This window comes from Piliocolobus tephrosceles, chromosome 1 (genome assembly GCF_002776525.5).
Source record: "Piliocolobus tephrosceles isolate RC106 chromosome 1, ASM277652v3, whole genome shotgun sequence".
In the NCBI taxonomy this organism is placed as follows: domain Eukaryota; kingdom Metazoa; phylum Chordata; class Mammalia; order Primates; family Cercopithecidae; genus Piliocolobus; species Piliocolobus tephrosceles.
In genome coordinates this window covers 205615705-205631068 of record NC_045434.1, presented here as the reverse complement: position 1 = coordinate 205631068, position 15364 = coordinate 205615705, and the positions used below count along the sequence as shown (strand labels likewise).

The 15364-nt window shown below is 51.6% G+C and overlaps 1 protein-coding gene and 1 long non-coding RNA gene across 2 annotated transcripts in view; one reads left to right on the top strand and one right to left on the bottom strand.

The window, feature by feature from the left end:
* PADI2 (peptidyl arginine deiminase 2) overlaps window positions 1-15364 on the bottom strand; it is a 54750-nt gene that overhangs the window by 14128 nt on the left and 25258 nt on the right. Inside the window, exons 5-10 of the mRNA XM_023219836.2 lie at window positions 13547-13664; window positions 12396-12521; window positions 6506-6684; window positions 4586-4689; window positions 3713-3824; window positions 2528-2635 (exon numbers count right to left, since the gene is read on the bottom strand). Of these exons, the coding sequence (XP_023075604.1) occupies window positions 2528-2635; window positions 3713-3824; window positions 4586-4689; window positions 6506-6684; window positions 12396-12521; window positions 13547-13664 (747 nt within the window). The remainder of the gene's footprint in view (window positions 1-2527; window positions 2636-3712; window positions 3825-4585; window positions 4690-6505; window positions 6685-12395; window positions 12522-13546; window positions 13665-15364) is intronic.
* On the top strand, window positions 3454-12784 carry LOC116418539. The gene is made up of 3 exons (XR_004228631.1): window positions 3454-3808; window positions 6524-6732; window positions 10788-12784. It is a non-coding gene; the product is annotated as an uncharacterized LOC116418539 (long non-coding RNA).

The window sequence follows — 15364 nt, the reverse complement described above, 5'->3', positions numbered from 1 at the left end:
GGATTTCACTGGGTTGCCTAGGCTGGTCTCGAACTCCTGACCTCAAGTGATCCACCCACCTTGGCCTCCCAAAGTGCTGGGATTACAGGGGTGAGCCACTGCGTCTGGCTCATTTCCCCATCTATAAAGAGGTACCAGATTAGGTAACCTGAGGAAGGGGAGCAGCTTGTATTATTACTGCGCAGTAAGAGAATTTTGCATCCTGACCCATTGTCATGTGACTTCTGGCATCTTCCTGCAAAAGGAATATACTTCCCTGCTCAGTGTCAGACTTGGTCACATGACTTGCTTTGGCCAATGAAATGTGAGCAGAAGGGATGCATGCCAGTGAACAGCAGAAGCCATAGGAACCCTCACGTGTGTCTGCCAACTCTTTGACTTCTCCCTGTGCTAGGAGAATGGCATTTCCCAGACTGGGGCTGCTCTGGCACCTTGAGTGCTAGAGTGAGGAAGGCATGAAGAAGCAGAGTGGCAGACCAGCAGCAGCAATCAACATGGAATGCCAGCAAGACACAGGCCTTTGCTGTTGTCAGTCATGGAGATTTTGGGTTGGTTTGTTACTTGGTGAAGCTGACCAATACATGCAAAAGTGGCAGCTATGAATATACATGCCATCTCAACCCAGTCTCAACCTGCCAGACTTGCCACTGAGCCCAGAGGAAGCCTCAGAACCCTTCTTCACACAGAGCTCCAAAAAACTGGAGTTAGCACACAAGACATAACCCCATTGGCCCCTGAAATTTAAGATTCCTCTCATGACTTTTGGGGTACAAATATAGGAATCTTGTTTGGGAGCTTGCACTGGGCTTGGGATGAAGCTTGCCTGACAAAATCCAGTGGAGTAGGAGGATGTGGCTTATCCTGGCTCAGCTGAGAGGCTCCAGGGACAGCTGAGCCCATGGGGTGGATGGCAGCAGCTTAGCGCTTTCTCACCTTGGGGCCCCAGCTGGCAACATGGGAGCTTGCCGAGGCTGGGGTGCTGGGGCTCTGCAGCACCATACAGGTGGGCAGGTATGCAGCACAAAGCTGGGCCTGGTCTGGGCCTCAAGGAACAATGCAGCCAGGGTCTTGGAACCAGGCCAGCCTGGAATACTGAAGGCAGGTGGTGACCTGGAAAGGCCTCGTTTCTCATGCCTGTGGCAACCATTGCTGGTGGTTGGTTTGACTCTACTCCTCACAGTATTAGGGAAAGTGGACAATAGGCTCACTGAGGACAGGGCCCGGGGAATGATAACCAGAACAACGGCGAATAATGGTCATTATATTAGCCATGGCACTGATGTCTTATATAACGCTTTCAATCTTCACAACATTCTGTGAGACTGATATCATTTCTATCCCCATTTTACAGATGAGGAAACTGAGGCTTGTGGAAGGTAATTGCTTGCCCAAGGTCACATGGCTGCTAAGAGGTGCAATTAGGACTCAAGACCAGGTCCGCCTAACATTCCAAAGCTCTGTGCCGACGCCATTGGCTCTAGCATCTCCTTGTGAACAGGGCACTGCGTTAGGAATGTGGGGCAGAACAGGTGTGAACCTGGCACAGGGTCAGCTCTGGGCAGCCCTGGCGTCTGACAGGAACGCTGTCCTGCATGTGACCTTGGGAAAAGTCCCCGACCTACTCCAGTCTCTTGTTTCATGCCCTGTTCAAACCTCCCCCAGCGTGTTCAGGGCAGAAGAGTGCAGACAAAAGAAAGATTGATTTCAGTTCTGCCCTCACACACTAAGTTGTTGAGGGCCTAAAAGGGGAGTGAGAATGGCATCCAGAATGGGAGGAGTCAGATAGCTTAAAAACAAACACACAAAAAACAAGGCCGAGTACAGTGGCTCATGCCTCTAATCCCAGCACTTTGGGAGGCCAAGTTGGGCAGATCACCTGAGGTCAGGAGTTCGAGGCCAGTCTGGCCAGTATGGTGAAACCCCATCTCTAGTACAAATACAAAAATTAGCCAGGCGTGATGGTACATGCCTGTAATCCCAGCTACTTGAGAGGCTGAGGCAGGAGAATCGCTTGAACCCGGGAGATGGAAGTTGCAGTGAGCCACTGCATTTCAGCCTGGGTGACAGAGCAAGACTCCGTCTCAGAAAACAAAAACAAAAACACACCCACACATGCACCGAAAACCATAGCCTCAAGGTGCTGATGAACTTGGAAGTCGGAACCATGATTTCTGACAATTGCATAACTGTGTTTTTTTCTTCTTTGAAACTTACTTAACTCATTTTGCTGCAATTTGGAGGGGAAGGGCAGCAGCAGGGACCAGGGCCTCTGGAACTAGGTCTTACTCTATTTCCCTTAGTTCCCATTTCCCACTAGAAAACGCTCCATGTTTTGGAAAAACATCAGTTATCAGAGCAGGAAAGGACCTCAGAGGCAGCTATCCCAAGTGACCCGTTTTGCAGAGGAGAAACAGAGGCTCTGGGCAGCAGACGAATATGTCAGGGTGGCCCAGGGTCTCCTGATCACTCTGTCTTATGAGAGTCTCCGGGATCATCCTCCATCCCCAAGTGGCCCTAAGCATCTTACCAGGAGCTCCTTCACAGGAAAGTCCTTTAGGTTTCCATCTCGGGGGGAGTCCAGCACCACGGGGAAGCCTTTGTGGGGGGCCTCGATGTAGCCAAACTCAATTTCATCCTGCAGGGACACCAAAGAGAGCTGTTAGATGAGCCCAAGGGACAATTTGTGCACATGGGCAGAAAACTCAAGAAACACAAGAGCACCAAGGACAAAGAATGTCTATCTTGTTCCCCATCCCCTGGTTCCCCATCCTCCTCCCCTCACACTGATGATGGCAGCATAGGTGTCCACAGGCGGTCTCTGCACATCACAAGCAGGTTTCTTACTGATATCAGCTCCATTGTTTTTTGTTTTTTGAGACAGGGTCTCACTCTGTTGCCCAGGCTGGAGTGCAGTGTCATGATTATGGCCCACTGCAGCCTCAAACTCCTGGGCTCAAATGGTCCTTCTGCCTCAGCCTCTGAGTAGCTAAGACTACAGGTATGCATTACCATGCCAGGCTAATTTTAAAATTTTTTGTGGAGACAGGGTCTTGCTATGTTGCCCAAGCATGTCTTGAATTCCTGGTCTCAGGCAATCCTCCCACCTCAGCCTCCCAAAGTGCTGGGATTACAGGCATTATCCACCATGCATGGACTAGACCTCACTTTAAAAAACACAATAGCCAGGCGTGGTGGTGCATGCCTGTAGTCCCAGCTACTTGGGAGGCTGAGGTGGGAGGATTGATTGAGCCCGGAAGGCGGAAGTTAAAGTGAGCTGAGATCGTGCCACTGCACTCCAGCCTGGGTGACAGAGCGAGACCCCATCTCAAACAAAACAAAACACACAAATAGCAAACAGCATCCTGAATATGTTTTCCTTTGAGTAACAACTTAACTTGAAGCACATCCTGTATCCATATTGAGAGATTGGCTCCATCCTTTTTAGCGGTTGCACAGAACTTCCGGGAAGGCTGTTACTCAGTCCTCCACAGATGGACATTTAGGTTGCTTTGCAATCTTTTGCTACTACAAGAAGCAGCACTGCAGTGCACTGCCTTGTATGTTCATGTCTTTGTGCACGTGTGCAGATTTGAGCTGACAGAAGAATCTCCATCTGCAGAGCTGCTGGGTGCCGGGCAGTTTACATGAAGCCGACTCTTCTTTGCCTGACCCCGGGGTCATGTGCTTCCCAGCCTGGACCTGGGCTTCTCACCTGGATCCAGCGATCGCCTCGGTTTATGTACTGGAAGCAGACCTTCAGGTCACAGTTGGTTTTCTCCACCAGGTTCTTCACCTCTTTCAGGAACAGGTAATTATCCTTCATGCTGAGAAAGTGGGGGAAGAAGGAGAGGCCAAGAGAAAGGGTGAGGAGGGGCCAGAGTCATCTCCCTGAGATGGTGACAGCAGCTGGTATCTCTGGGCTATGCTGGGCAGATCAGTCTACACCTGTGCTCACGGCCACCTTTATAAAGGCTGCTGGAATCAAAGGCCAAGTAAACCCACCCATTCATGTGGCGTTTGTCAAGGTCATGAACAAATAAAATGAGGAGGGGAACTCTTACCCCCACCTGTCCCAATGCCTTACACCTCTGACTCCACAGATTTTCAAATAAGAGCTATGCCTGGCATGAAGATGGGATGGATATGAGGACCCGAGGGGTCCCTTTTGGGTTGCCAGACATCTAATCATAGGCACTTTCTCCCTTGGTTCTCATCTTGCTGTTGTGGACCTAGCTCATAATAGGTGGTCAATAAAAGTCTGTTGAATGAATGAGTCAGAGGAGCTGCATTTCCACTGCATAGGAGGTTGCTAAGTGCATGGTAGGGGGTTAAGCAAGAGAACAGAATGGCAGCTATTATTTTTAGAGTATACCTTGCATGCTGGATCTTGGATAAATGCTTTGCCTGCTTCGCCTCATTTAATCCTCACTGTGACTCTGTGATGTGGGCATTTCAGAGAGGCCGAGAAAGTTGCTCAAGGTAACACAGTGGTAAGTGATGGGGCCAGGAACTAGACTCATGTCCGTCTGACTCGGCTCTTGGCCACTCTGCCACGCTGCCTCTCTGGGCTGGGGCCACCCCTTACCAGCATACAAACACCGACACGGGAGGCAGGATGTTGGGCGTCATGATCCACGGAGCAATCCGGAATATCACGGTGTCCGTGAAGATGGGTGTCAGGGGAATGTCCTGGGTGTGAGAGACAAGGCGTGGGGGGTCAAAAGGTCTTGTCAGGGTGCTTTCTTTGCCTGCCTTTCAAAGCGGGTGAAACTGATGACAGTGAATACAATTCCTGAGTCCTTGCTGTGCACCAAGCCTGTGCTATGTACTTTCACATGTGCCATTTCTTTTCTGCCTTCCGACCACCGCAGGAGGTAGATACTGCTATGATCCTCACTTTTCAGATGGGGAAACTGAGTCACGGGGCTGTTAACTGCCCAAAGTCACATGGCTGGTAAGTGGTAGAGCCAGGCTTTACACCCAGGCAGTCAGCTGCTGAGTTCACATTCTTAACCACTGTCCTGTCTTGTCCTATCAAACTTCTCTTCCTGAAATCGCCCCATGCAACGGTTGAACCAGCCCCTCGCCTTCCTCTGTTTTTGCCCTGGGCACCTTGCCCTTTTCTGTGTGTGGGCATTTTGGCATTGTTTTGGGTCAGTTTTGCTATGTACAGACTGTTTTGTTTTAAGGAATGGTCAAACAGCTTGCCTGGAACCCGAGGGAAAGTGAGGTCTGATTCCAGGGTTCCTTTGCGGGGCTGGCTTTCAAAAGCTATAGGAAATGGACCCCATCCTTGGTGGGGAGGTGCGGGGGTGGTGGGACTGTTGCACGGCTTGCCTTGCTTGCTGTGGTCTGCCTTTTGAGTCTCTGTGGGTGGTTGAGAGATCCTGGGGTTCCGGCTGCCCTGGGCATGGGTGCCATCAGAAGCCCCATCCCTGTCCTCTATCCTGTTAGCTTTGCCTTTTGCACTTCCCAGGGAGCTTGAGGGTGCTTTGTAAGTAGAACTTTACAAGTTTGGATGCTCACAACCACCCCAGGCAGCAGATGCTTTTTGGACTTTCTGTCTTACAGATGGAGAAACTGCGGCATATTACCCTTAACTAAGGAAATTAACAGGAAGCTTAATTCACTTGCCTAGTGTCTCGTGGTGGTTAAACCGGGAGATGAACCTGGGCAGTCTGCTGCCAGGGCTCATTCTCATACATCTCAGCTAGATCCAGCCTCACCCTTATATAGCACCCATTGTATCCTTTCCCAAAGTGGCCTGGGGATAAAAACGAGGGGCTCTTGTGTCTGTGACAGCAGTCAGGTCCCTCCCTTTTTTTCTGAGTGAAACAGGGTGGGCCTGAGAGACTAGGGCCTGGGGATGAAAGGTCTTTGTGATGAGAGGTTCTTGTGCACACAGCATGCCCTCGGTGAGGCGGGCTTCCCTAGAGGGACAGGACCTCTTCTCATCCAGCCTCTCCAGAAAGCAAGAGCAAAGCTAGCTGAGATGCTTGGCCCCAGGGTAGGGCACAACCTGAAACTGGGATTTGGGGTTCAGCCTGCAGTCAGAGATGGTATAACCCACAGTTGGGGGAGGGATCAGAGTAGGGCAGGAAGTACAGAGTAGGACCGCACAGTAGGTGGTCAGCAAACCCCACCTGGGTGGCTGCTTAGAGCCTCGTGCTAATCAGCAGAACTCTGGGCCTCAGACCTAGGCAGGGAGCAGGGAAGGCCAGGGCACAGGTGTGGAATATGCCAGAAAACACTGCCCACAGGGAATCCGTGGGGAGCAGGAGCAGCAAGGAGACTGGCTCAGAGGACCCAGGAGCATGGCTCAGGGGACCCCGGTAGCCATATGCAGGCTTTGCAGGGGTCATCGAGGTCTCCTAGCCTGGACCCACCCCCTTGGCGCTTTGAGCGGGGTGGAGCATAGTGTGGGCTCCTAGGAATGGCCCACTGGTAAAAGCCCCACCCTGGCCCCCAGAGGTAGCCCCCTGTGGTGGAAGCCTGGAGCCCTCACCTGGGCCATGTACTCCAGCAGGCTGACATGGATGGAGACCAGGCCTGAGAAACCCTCGTCGGGGAAACAGAGGCCTTCTACGAAGAAGAGCAGCTCCGCGGAGCCACCCGTGTACTTGACCACATGGTAGAGCTTCCGCCGGCCCAGGATGTGGATATAGCGTTGGCCGAAGAACGGGTCTGGAGGGAAAAGGACCAACGTCAGACTCCCACCCACATCAGAAAGAGGTCAGTGGGGTGGTATCACTGATGGGGACAAAAGGGCAAAGTAGTTTGTTCTCTAGACAGAGAGAAAAGCACAAGCAGAAAACGCCACCAGAATGGCCATGGCTAGGAGTTATCGTCATTTTCTCAGCACTGCTGTGTGCTGGCTGTGTGGCGCTTCGCCAGACAGTCACCCTCTCTGGCTTTTGGCTTCCCCGTCTATAAAATGAACAAGCTCTCTCATGAATGGCTGATAGGAAATTGCCAGCTGAGCAGTTAGTGGTGTCAGGGGAGGATGTAATTGTTTCCATTTCACAGATGAGGAAACCGATCTCAGAAAGGAGGAGTGGCTTGTCCAAAGTCAGAGAGCCAGTAAATAGCTGAGCTGGGACTCAGATTCAAGTCCAATTCTGAATCCCAAGCTCTCATCCCCTTTGTATAAACAAAACATAAACGTGCCCATTAGTACCAAAAATTCCCTCCATATCATGGAAGCTGTGTTGGTGTAAAGGCCAGTGCATGGGCTGTCCATTTTTGTGGCTGGGTGGAAAGGCAGGTCCCTCCAGTGCTCCTGCCCTCCTGAAAGCTCCCAGTTTGACTTGTGCTGTCCCCTCTGCCTGAAACAATCGTGTCCCTTCTTCCTTCAGGCCTTGGTTTGTGTCACTTGCAACAATCCAGCCCAGATCCCTCAGAGACAAAGCCAGGGGCTCTGCTTGGAGCTCCCATAGCCCCCTGCCGTCTCCATCACAGCCTTTATTTATTTATTTATTTATTTATTTATTTATTTATTTATTTATAGACAGAGTCTCGCTCTGTAGCCTAGGCTGGAGTGCAGTGGCGCGATCTTGGCTCACTGCAACCTCTGCCTCCTGGGTTCAAGCGATTCTGCTGCCTCAGCCTCCCAAGTAGCTGGGATTACAGGCACACACCACCATATCTGGTTAATTTTTGTATTTTTAGCAGAGACAGCGTTTCGTCACCATCTTGGTCAGGCTGGTTTTAAACTCCTTGCCTTAAGTGATTTGCCTGCCTCAGACTCCCAAAGTGCTGCTATTACAGGTATGAGCCACCACACCTGGCCTCATCACAGCCTTTTTAAATGTGGGTGACCTGTGCGAGGGTAGAGACAGGCCCAGTGGGGCCCAGGGCCTGCCTGGCACATGGTCATGTTTAACAAATGTCTACTGAACGAACCAATGACTCCCACAACACTCCCTGTGGGAGAGACCAAGGGGGAATTTTCAGGCAGATTGAGAGCACATGAATCAGGCAAGGACCTTCGGGGAGACAGAGGTGGTCCAGATGCAGCCTCTCTAAGAGCAGTGCTCAGCTGATGATAAGATGCAGCAGATGTGGGAAGCGTCATAATGGCAGCTATGGGTGAGATCCAGTCTGGTTACTTGGGGTAGGGTGGGGAGGGCAGAGGAGGCGAGATGGGAAGCATTTGAGCAGAGGAAGGCAGCCTTTGAGATGCCCTTGCGGGGCAGCAGAAATGGGTGTGGTGGGGAGAGGAGATACTTGCATTGGTAAAGGCATGGAGATAGGACCCTATGCAGTTCCAGAAGGAATTTCTTTATGCCCTGTAGAGCTGGAAGGGCAGAATCAGCCTCAGCTTAGTGCTTTCAATGACAATGATAATCGTTAATGACCAGATGCTCAAGGGTTAGAACACTTAACCAGAATAGTCTGGCACAAACCAGGTGCTTGATTAAAACATGTGAAATAAGTGAATAAACCGTGAAGCCAGGGCTTGGGAGGGTTCCTCTTGTGGGACAATGTGCCGAATTAGACCCGGGTTATAAATCTCACTAAGGGTGCTTTCCTTAGTGGTTATGACTTCCAATGTCAGAGGGACCTGGTTTAAATACTGCTCTGGCTTTACAAGCTATAAAACCTCAGGGAGCCAGGCGCAGCGGCTCACGCCTGTAATCCCAGCACTTTGGGAGGCCGAGGCAGGCGAATCATGAGGTCAGGAGTTCGAGACCAGACTGGCCAACATAGTGAAACCCCATCTCTACTAAAAATACAAAAATTAGCTGGACATGGTGGCGCATGCCTGTAATCCCAGCTACTTGGGAGGCTGAGGCAGGAAAATCTCTTGAACCCAGGAGGCAGAGGTTGTGGTGAACTGATATCACACCACTGCATTCCAGTCTGGGCAACAGAGTGAGACTCCATTTCAAAAAAAAACAAAAAACAAAAAAAGAACAAAAACCTCGAGAATTCACTTAACCTCCCTGAGCCTCAGTTTACTCATCTGTTAAGTGGGAGATAATGATACCCACGCCACAGGGTCAATGCAAATGACACAGCCTCAGTAACTTCAGTAACCTCAGTAACCATGGGTAACCATTGATAACACTGCTTGGACCTATATTACAAGGACGTGAAGGAGTTTTCATTGAATAGTTTCCGAACAGAAGGCAGGGAAACCATGTCCCACCTCATCCTCCCTTGGGAGGGAGGAGTCCAAGAAATGAGGTGGAAAAATTCAGATACTGAAAGTCCCAAAGAATAGAAAGTGAGGTCCTGCTCACCCAGAAACAACAGTGTGCACCCTACGGCCCTATCACTCAGTGGATTCAGATAGATCAGCATCACACAAACATTTTCTTCCAAGCACTTGGGCCCTCCCACGCCCACAGGCCCCAGGCTGCACTTGAACTGATGCTCAGGGGAGAGTCAGGCCTAGAAGCCAACTTGTCCTGGCAGAAGCCACACAGCCAAAGCTTTCCCAGGGCTCAGAGCACCTGGGGGTCTCCCCCAAATTCTGGGGTAGGAACAGGGATCTGGCCGGGGCGGTGGTGGGGCAGGTGGAGGACACGTTCTAGTCCGTCTGCCGGCAGCTTTCTCCCTCCCGATGTGGCCCGTGGCCTGTGATTCACAATGCACCTCTATTCTGGGCTGCTTTCTGACAGTTGGGGCCAGCTCCGGGTGGACTGATTCCTTGGTGGGAACAATTCAGCCATTGTTCCCAGGAGCCTCCTTTCCCCCGTCCTCCATCCCTGGCTCGGCACAGACCCCACACTGAGCGTGGCCAGCTCTCTCTGCAGGAACCAACAATGCCGCTCTATTGAGTGGTCCTCATGCCTTGGGCTGGGCCCATTGACCACTGTGACCTCTCTGCCCCAGGAATTGGCCAGCACGTGGTATGATTTGCCTTCACCTTTCCAGCTTCTTTGGAATGATTCCACTTCCCAGTGAGACTCCTTGATAGTGTGACCAGCTGATTTGGTTTCCCTAGGACTGAGGGGTTTCCTGGCATGAGGGGCCCTCTGTGCTAAAACAAGGAAAGTCCTGGGCAAACTGGATTACCATATCCTTGTACAAAGAGGTAAGGCCCCAGTGCTTGGTGTTCTGGGCAGAATTTGAGGCGGAGGCAGTCACCAGGTCTTCCTAGGAAAACTGAAGCCTTCTGTCCACTCCAATCATTATAACCAACAGTCATCATTCTTTCAACGAAAGCCTTAATTGCCATTTATGGAGAGCTTTCCAAAGGCCAGCTACCACACTCAGTGCCTGACACACCTTCCTCATTGGATCCCCACCACCATCTGGGACACCCGGCATACCAGGATAGTCGGGATAGTTGGGACTCTTGCTATTCCCATGCCACATCAGAGATGAGCACCCCAAGGCTGGGGCTGGTGAGGAGACTTGCCTGGACCCAGAATTGTAGCTCCCTGACTCCAGCACTCCCTGCAGGGGTCCTTCAGTCTCCAACCCAGCCCCCTGCCCTTGGGGAGAGCTGGTCTGACCCTACCAGGACACCTGACGTTCGCTCATCTATAGGGGTACCTGGAATTTGACATAACTCCAAAGTGTTTACCTGGAAGAAAAGGAGACTGTGCTACTGGTCAATTATCTGTCATCCTTTGCTTGTGTGTGTGTGTGTGTGTGTGTCTGTGTGTCTAAGAGTTTTCATCCAGAGTCAGCATTATTGGGAAACTGTCTCCTCTGGGTCCCCACTGTCTCAGTCATGGCTGCTCCCCACAGCATGGGCAGCCCAGATAAGAGGCTCCGAGGGACATTCTCTAAGCCCTTGCAGCAGTAGTTCCTCTCTTCTCTTGTCTGCTCAGGACCCGTCTCAAAAGGCAAGTGATGGGGAGGGACGAGATTATGGAAACAGACAAGAGTCCACTCCCTTTAGCAAAGAGAAGAAACTTCTAGATAATGTCCAGACATCATGATTTGCCACAGGTCTCATGTCACGACACCAAGGTCAAGAGGCCAAGGTTGAGGTCCTGCTTGCATCCCTCCTGCTCCCGCTGGTGACCCCATCCTCCATGACAACCTTAGCCTGGATGGTGTAAACATCAACATCTCCAGCCCCCTGGGGCAGCGGAGCCAGCCTGACTCTGGGCACATTCCAACCTGTGTGAGGTCACTGCTTGGAGCCCAGGGTGGATCAGAAGGAGGACTCGCATTGGGTGACTGCTGGCCACTGCCATCCTGGCTAAATACCTCCCTGATGGGAGGGTCCGGGATCCCTACTCACCCCCTGGCAAGTGCCTTGGATTTAGTGGGCCTGTCTAGAGGTGGGTCCAGGGCCGGGCCAGAGATCCTGGCTCCACTAGGCAGCTGGGCATGCAGAAGCACCCCCCCGCCCGCCACCCCACAACCTGCCTTGTACCATGGCAAATTGCAATGCCGACTATTTTGCTGAGGGAGCTTTTAAAATACATACATCATTATTATGACAGTCCCTTGCATAAAACCCTCTAATGGCATTCCATTGCACTCAGAATAAAATCCAAACCCAGTCTGCATGCTCTGGCCCCTGGCCCAGCTCACTGACCTTGACTCCCAACCCTGCTCTGGGCTTCCATCTGCTCTTCCCACACTCCAAACTGGTCTCCTCCTCCAGGCTTTGCAGATGCTGCTCCCTCTGCTTAGAACACTCTTCCCTCGCTCACAAGTGGCTGGTTCCTTCTTATCGTTCGTTTGAGTCTCAGCTCAGATGTCACCTCCTCAGAGAGGCCTTTCCAGAGGCATCCATCTAGTAGTGCCTCTGCCCTGCCATTCTCCTCATTTATTCTATTTCATTTCCTCCAATTGTAGTACTGATTATGTCTCTCTTGCTAGACTGGCAGCTCCTCGAGGGCAGGGTGTGATTGTCGTGTTTACTGCAGAGATCTCAAAGCTGAGAACAGCGCCTGGCACCGAAGAGCTCAACACGTATTCACAGAAAGGGTGAGGCAGAGCCGGCAGCTACAAGGACTAGCTCCAGGGCAGGAGCCCGTGCCCTACACAGTGGGGGCCCAGGACACCTGTTGCCATCAAGAGGAGCAAGGGGTCAACTCTTCGAGGGTGCCCACTGCATCTTTAGGGGGTCTTTGAAAGTCAGAGATGGCAGAAAATACCTAGAGGTGGTGCCTGCCCTGCCTCAGGTATCCTGAAGGTGACATGACTCCAGAAAAGAAGTGCCCAAATGCCCTTCCTCCCCTGATTCGTCGGGAAGAAGGGCCTCTGGGTTCTACATAGACCCATGTCACTCCAGACTCCTTTGAGAGGAGGAGTGATGTGTCCCCATGGAGTCTTTCAACTGCATGGGACAGCAGCATTGCCATGTTACAATCACCCAGAGACCAATCCAGGTCTTCTCCAGGCACCTGCACCTGTGAAGGCCACAAATGCTAAGGGGAGGAGGAGAGGTGGCTAGAAAGGGCTGGGCTGGGGTCACTCACTCTCCACGTAGAACACGCCCACTTTGTCTGAGTCTGACATGGAAATGTACAGAACCATCTCGTATCCCGCGGGGAGGCGGTCAGGGCCTTTGGTCCGCAGGATCATCTGGGACATGTCCTTGAGATCTGAGGGACAGGAGGTGAGAATGAAGAGATCTGCTGCTGGAGCCTTAGCTTCCCAATGCCTTTTACTTTGATAATCAGGAAAAAATCCCCATAGATGTGTATTAATGGAAACTATAGAAAAGCATAAAGAGGCCGTGTGCTGTGGCTCACACCTGTAATCCCAGTGTTTTGGGAGGATGAGTTGGGTAGATCGCTTGAGGCCAGGAGACAAACACCAGACTGGGAACCATAGCAAGATCCCATCTTTACAAAAATAAAAAAAAATTTAGCCATGCATGGTGGCGTGTGCCTGTAATCCTGGTTACTCAGGAGGCTGAGGCAGGAGGATGGCTTGAACCCAGGAGGTTGAGGCTATAGTGAGCTATGATCACGCCACTGTACTCCAGCCTAGGCAACAGAACAAGGCCTTGTCTCAAAAAAAAAAAAAAGAAAAAAAAAAAAAAAAAGAAAAAGAAAAAAGCAAAGCAAAGCATAAAAACCAGTTGTCATTTCCAACACTGGAGATGATTAACCTTTTGGGGAATTTCCTTCTGGTCTATTTTCTTTTTACTCTTTTTTTTTTTTTTTTTTTCCCAAGACAGAGTCTTGCTCCGTTGCCCAGGCTGGAGTGCAGTGGTGTGATCTTGGCTCATTGCAATCTCTGCTTCCTGGGTTCAAGTGATTCTTCTGCCTCTGCCTCCTGAGTAGCTGGGATTACAGGTGCATGCCACCATGCCTGGCCAATTTTTGTATTTTTAGTAGAGATGGGGCTTCACCATATTGGTCAGGCTGGTCTTGAACTCCTGACCTCATGATCCGCCTGCCTTGGCTTCCCAAAATGCTGGGATTACATGTGTGAGCCACCAAGCCCAGCCCTCGTGTATTTCCTATGGTTTTGCCTTTGGCTTTAAGCAAGAGTGGTATTTGTGTCCACCATCCCCAGAGGCCTGAGTCCATACCTGCCTCACCCTCAGCCCAGCCCAGGACTGGGCATGAATTTTTTCACTCTTCCCATCCTGCCCCCCAAGTGCAGGGCCTGCTGGCACCTTCCTTGCTGTAGACCTTCTCGTCACGGCAGTCCTCCTTGGGCAACCAGGGTGTCTCTCGGTCACAGTTCACCAGCAGGATGGCCCCCTGGCCGTCGGGGCCCCAGGTCCAGGATGCCTACAGTGGCAGGAAGAAAGGTCAGTGCTCTCTTCTCTATGCTTGTATAGACCCCATAGGACACCAGAGAGACAGCCCCAGGATGAGGGAAAAGAGTAGCCGCCACCCACTGGGGCAGCTGTGACTTGGCAAATGTGAATCTCAAGACTGATGTCCACAGAGGATGAACGTGGGCATCAAAGGCAAGTTCAGTAGAGGCACAGAGACAGGAAGGCTGACCGAGGCATTTATGGGCCTCCTGTCTGATGCGGCTGGTGTCTGGCATGGGTGGAGGCAGGGAGGTGGAGGCTGGCCAGAGAAATGAGCAGACGGACATTCTACCACAGGTCCCGAGGTCCCTAGGGGAGCTCAGGAGGAGACGCCTGGATGAATGACACCCAGCTGTTTCCAGACGCCCTCCTAGTGCTCCAAATAGGACCTGCACGGTGCTCCACTTTCTACACTGCAGCCAGAGTGCTACTAGAACAAACTCGGGCCAGATCGTGTTGCTTCCCTGCTTGAAGCCAGGTCAGGGGCTCCCGGTTGAATTAGGATGAAGCCCTGATTCCTTGCTGTGGCCTGGAAGGCCTGGTGAAACTTGCCTTCCTCTCTATCTCATCTCTTCCACCTTGCCCCTCGCTCACTCTGCCCCACCCATCCTGGCGCCTTTCTGCTCCCAAAAGACTCAAGCTCCCAGGCCTTTGTCCATGCCAGTCCCTCTGCTGCCATCCTGCCCCTTTCCACCTGGCCCACTCTACCCCTCCATTATTACATCATAAGTGTCTCTTCTTCCTGGAGCCCTTTCTGATTCTCTAGGACAGAGCAGCTTCCCCAGATCCACACCTGGCACAGTACACATCCTTTTTGGGAGGACTTAGGACAATTGTGATGAGACAGCCATCCACAACACTCAATTTTTAATGTGGACCATGGGCTCCTCAAGGCCAGGGCTGTGTTTCTCTTGTTCTTTCTGCATCCCCTGGGCCTGACCCACTCCTGGAACGTAAAAGATGCTCAGCAAATATTTACAGGATGAGTGAAGAAAATGTGAAAACTTCACTGGCCCAGATTTAGAAATTCTGGCCAAGTTCAGGCTCATGGGATTGTGTGACTTTGCCAAGACTGCACAGCCCCTTGGGGGAGGTTGGAAGCTGTTCACCTGGGGCTGCTGGGCCTCAGAGGCCTCTGTGGAGTTCACTTTCATACGGCTTGGCCACAGACTCAGAGAATGAGTGTGCAGGGCTGGCCCTGGTCTCAGGCAAGCCTTGCTCGCGATCCTAGAAGAAGGGACTCTCCCACAGGGCTGAGAACCCTCTCCTGACCTGCAGAGAGTCAGGGGAGCAGGCTTCCAGGACCCAGGCTTCTCGTCAGGCTGTGTTTATTTCACTTCATAAGTACCCCTCTGTGTATACTTTTCCCTAGGCTTCAGAGTGTTATTATAAAAGTCACATATGCCCACAGCAAAAATTTAGATGATGCAGAAGGGCAGAAAACAGAAAGCAGTTAGAAGCAACAGCCTGAATGTACACAGAGCAAGACTGATGGAGCCTAAAAACTGTGTTGAGGGAAAAGTACAAAAGAGAATGAGACAGAGAACACCATGCTGTCTGCACAAATTAAAAATACATGCACACCAACCACACCACATGCCTCCTGAGATCACCAGAACAGACAGAGACACATTAAACCCAGCAAAATGGTCCTCTGTGGGGCAGCAGAAT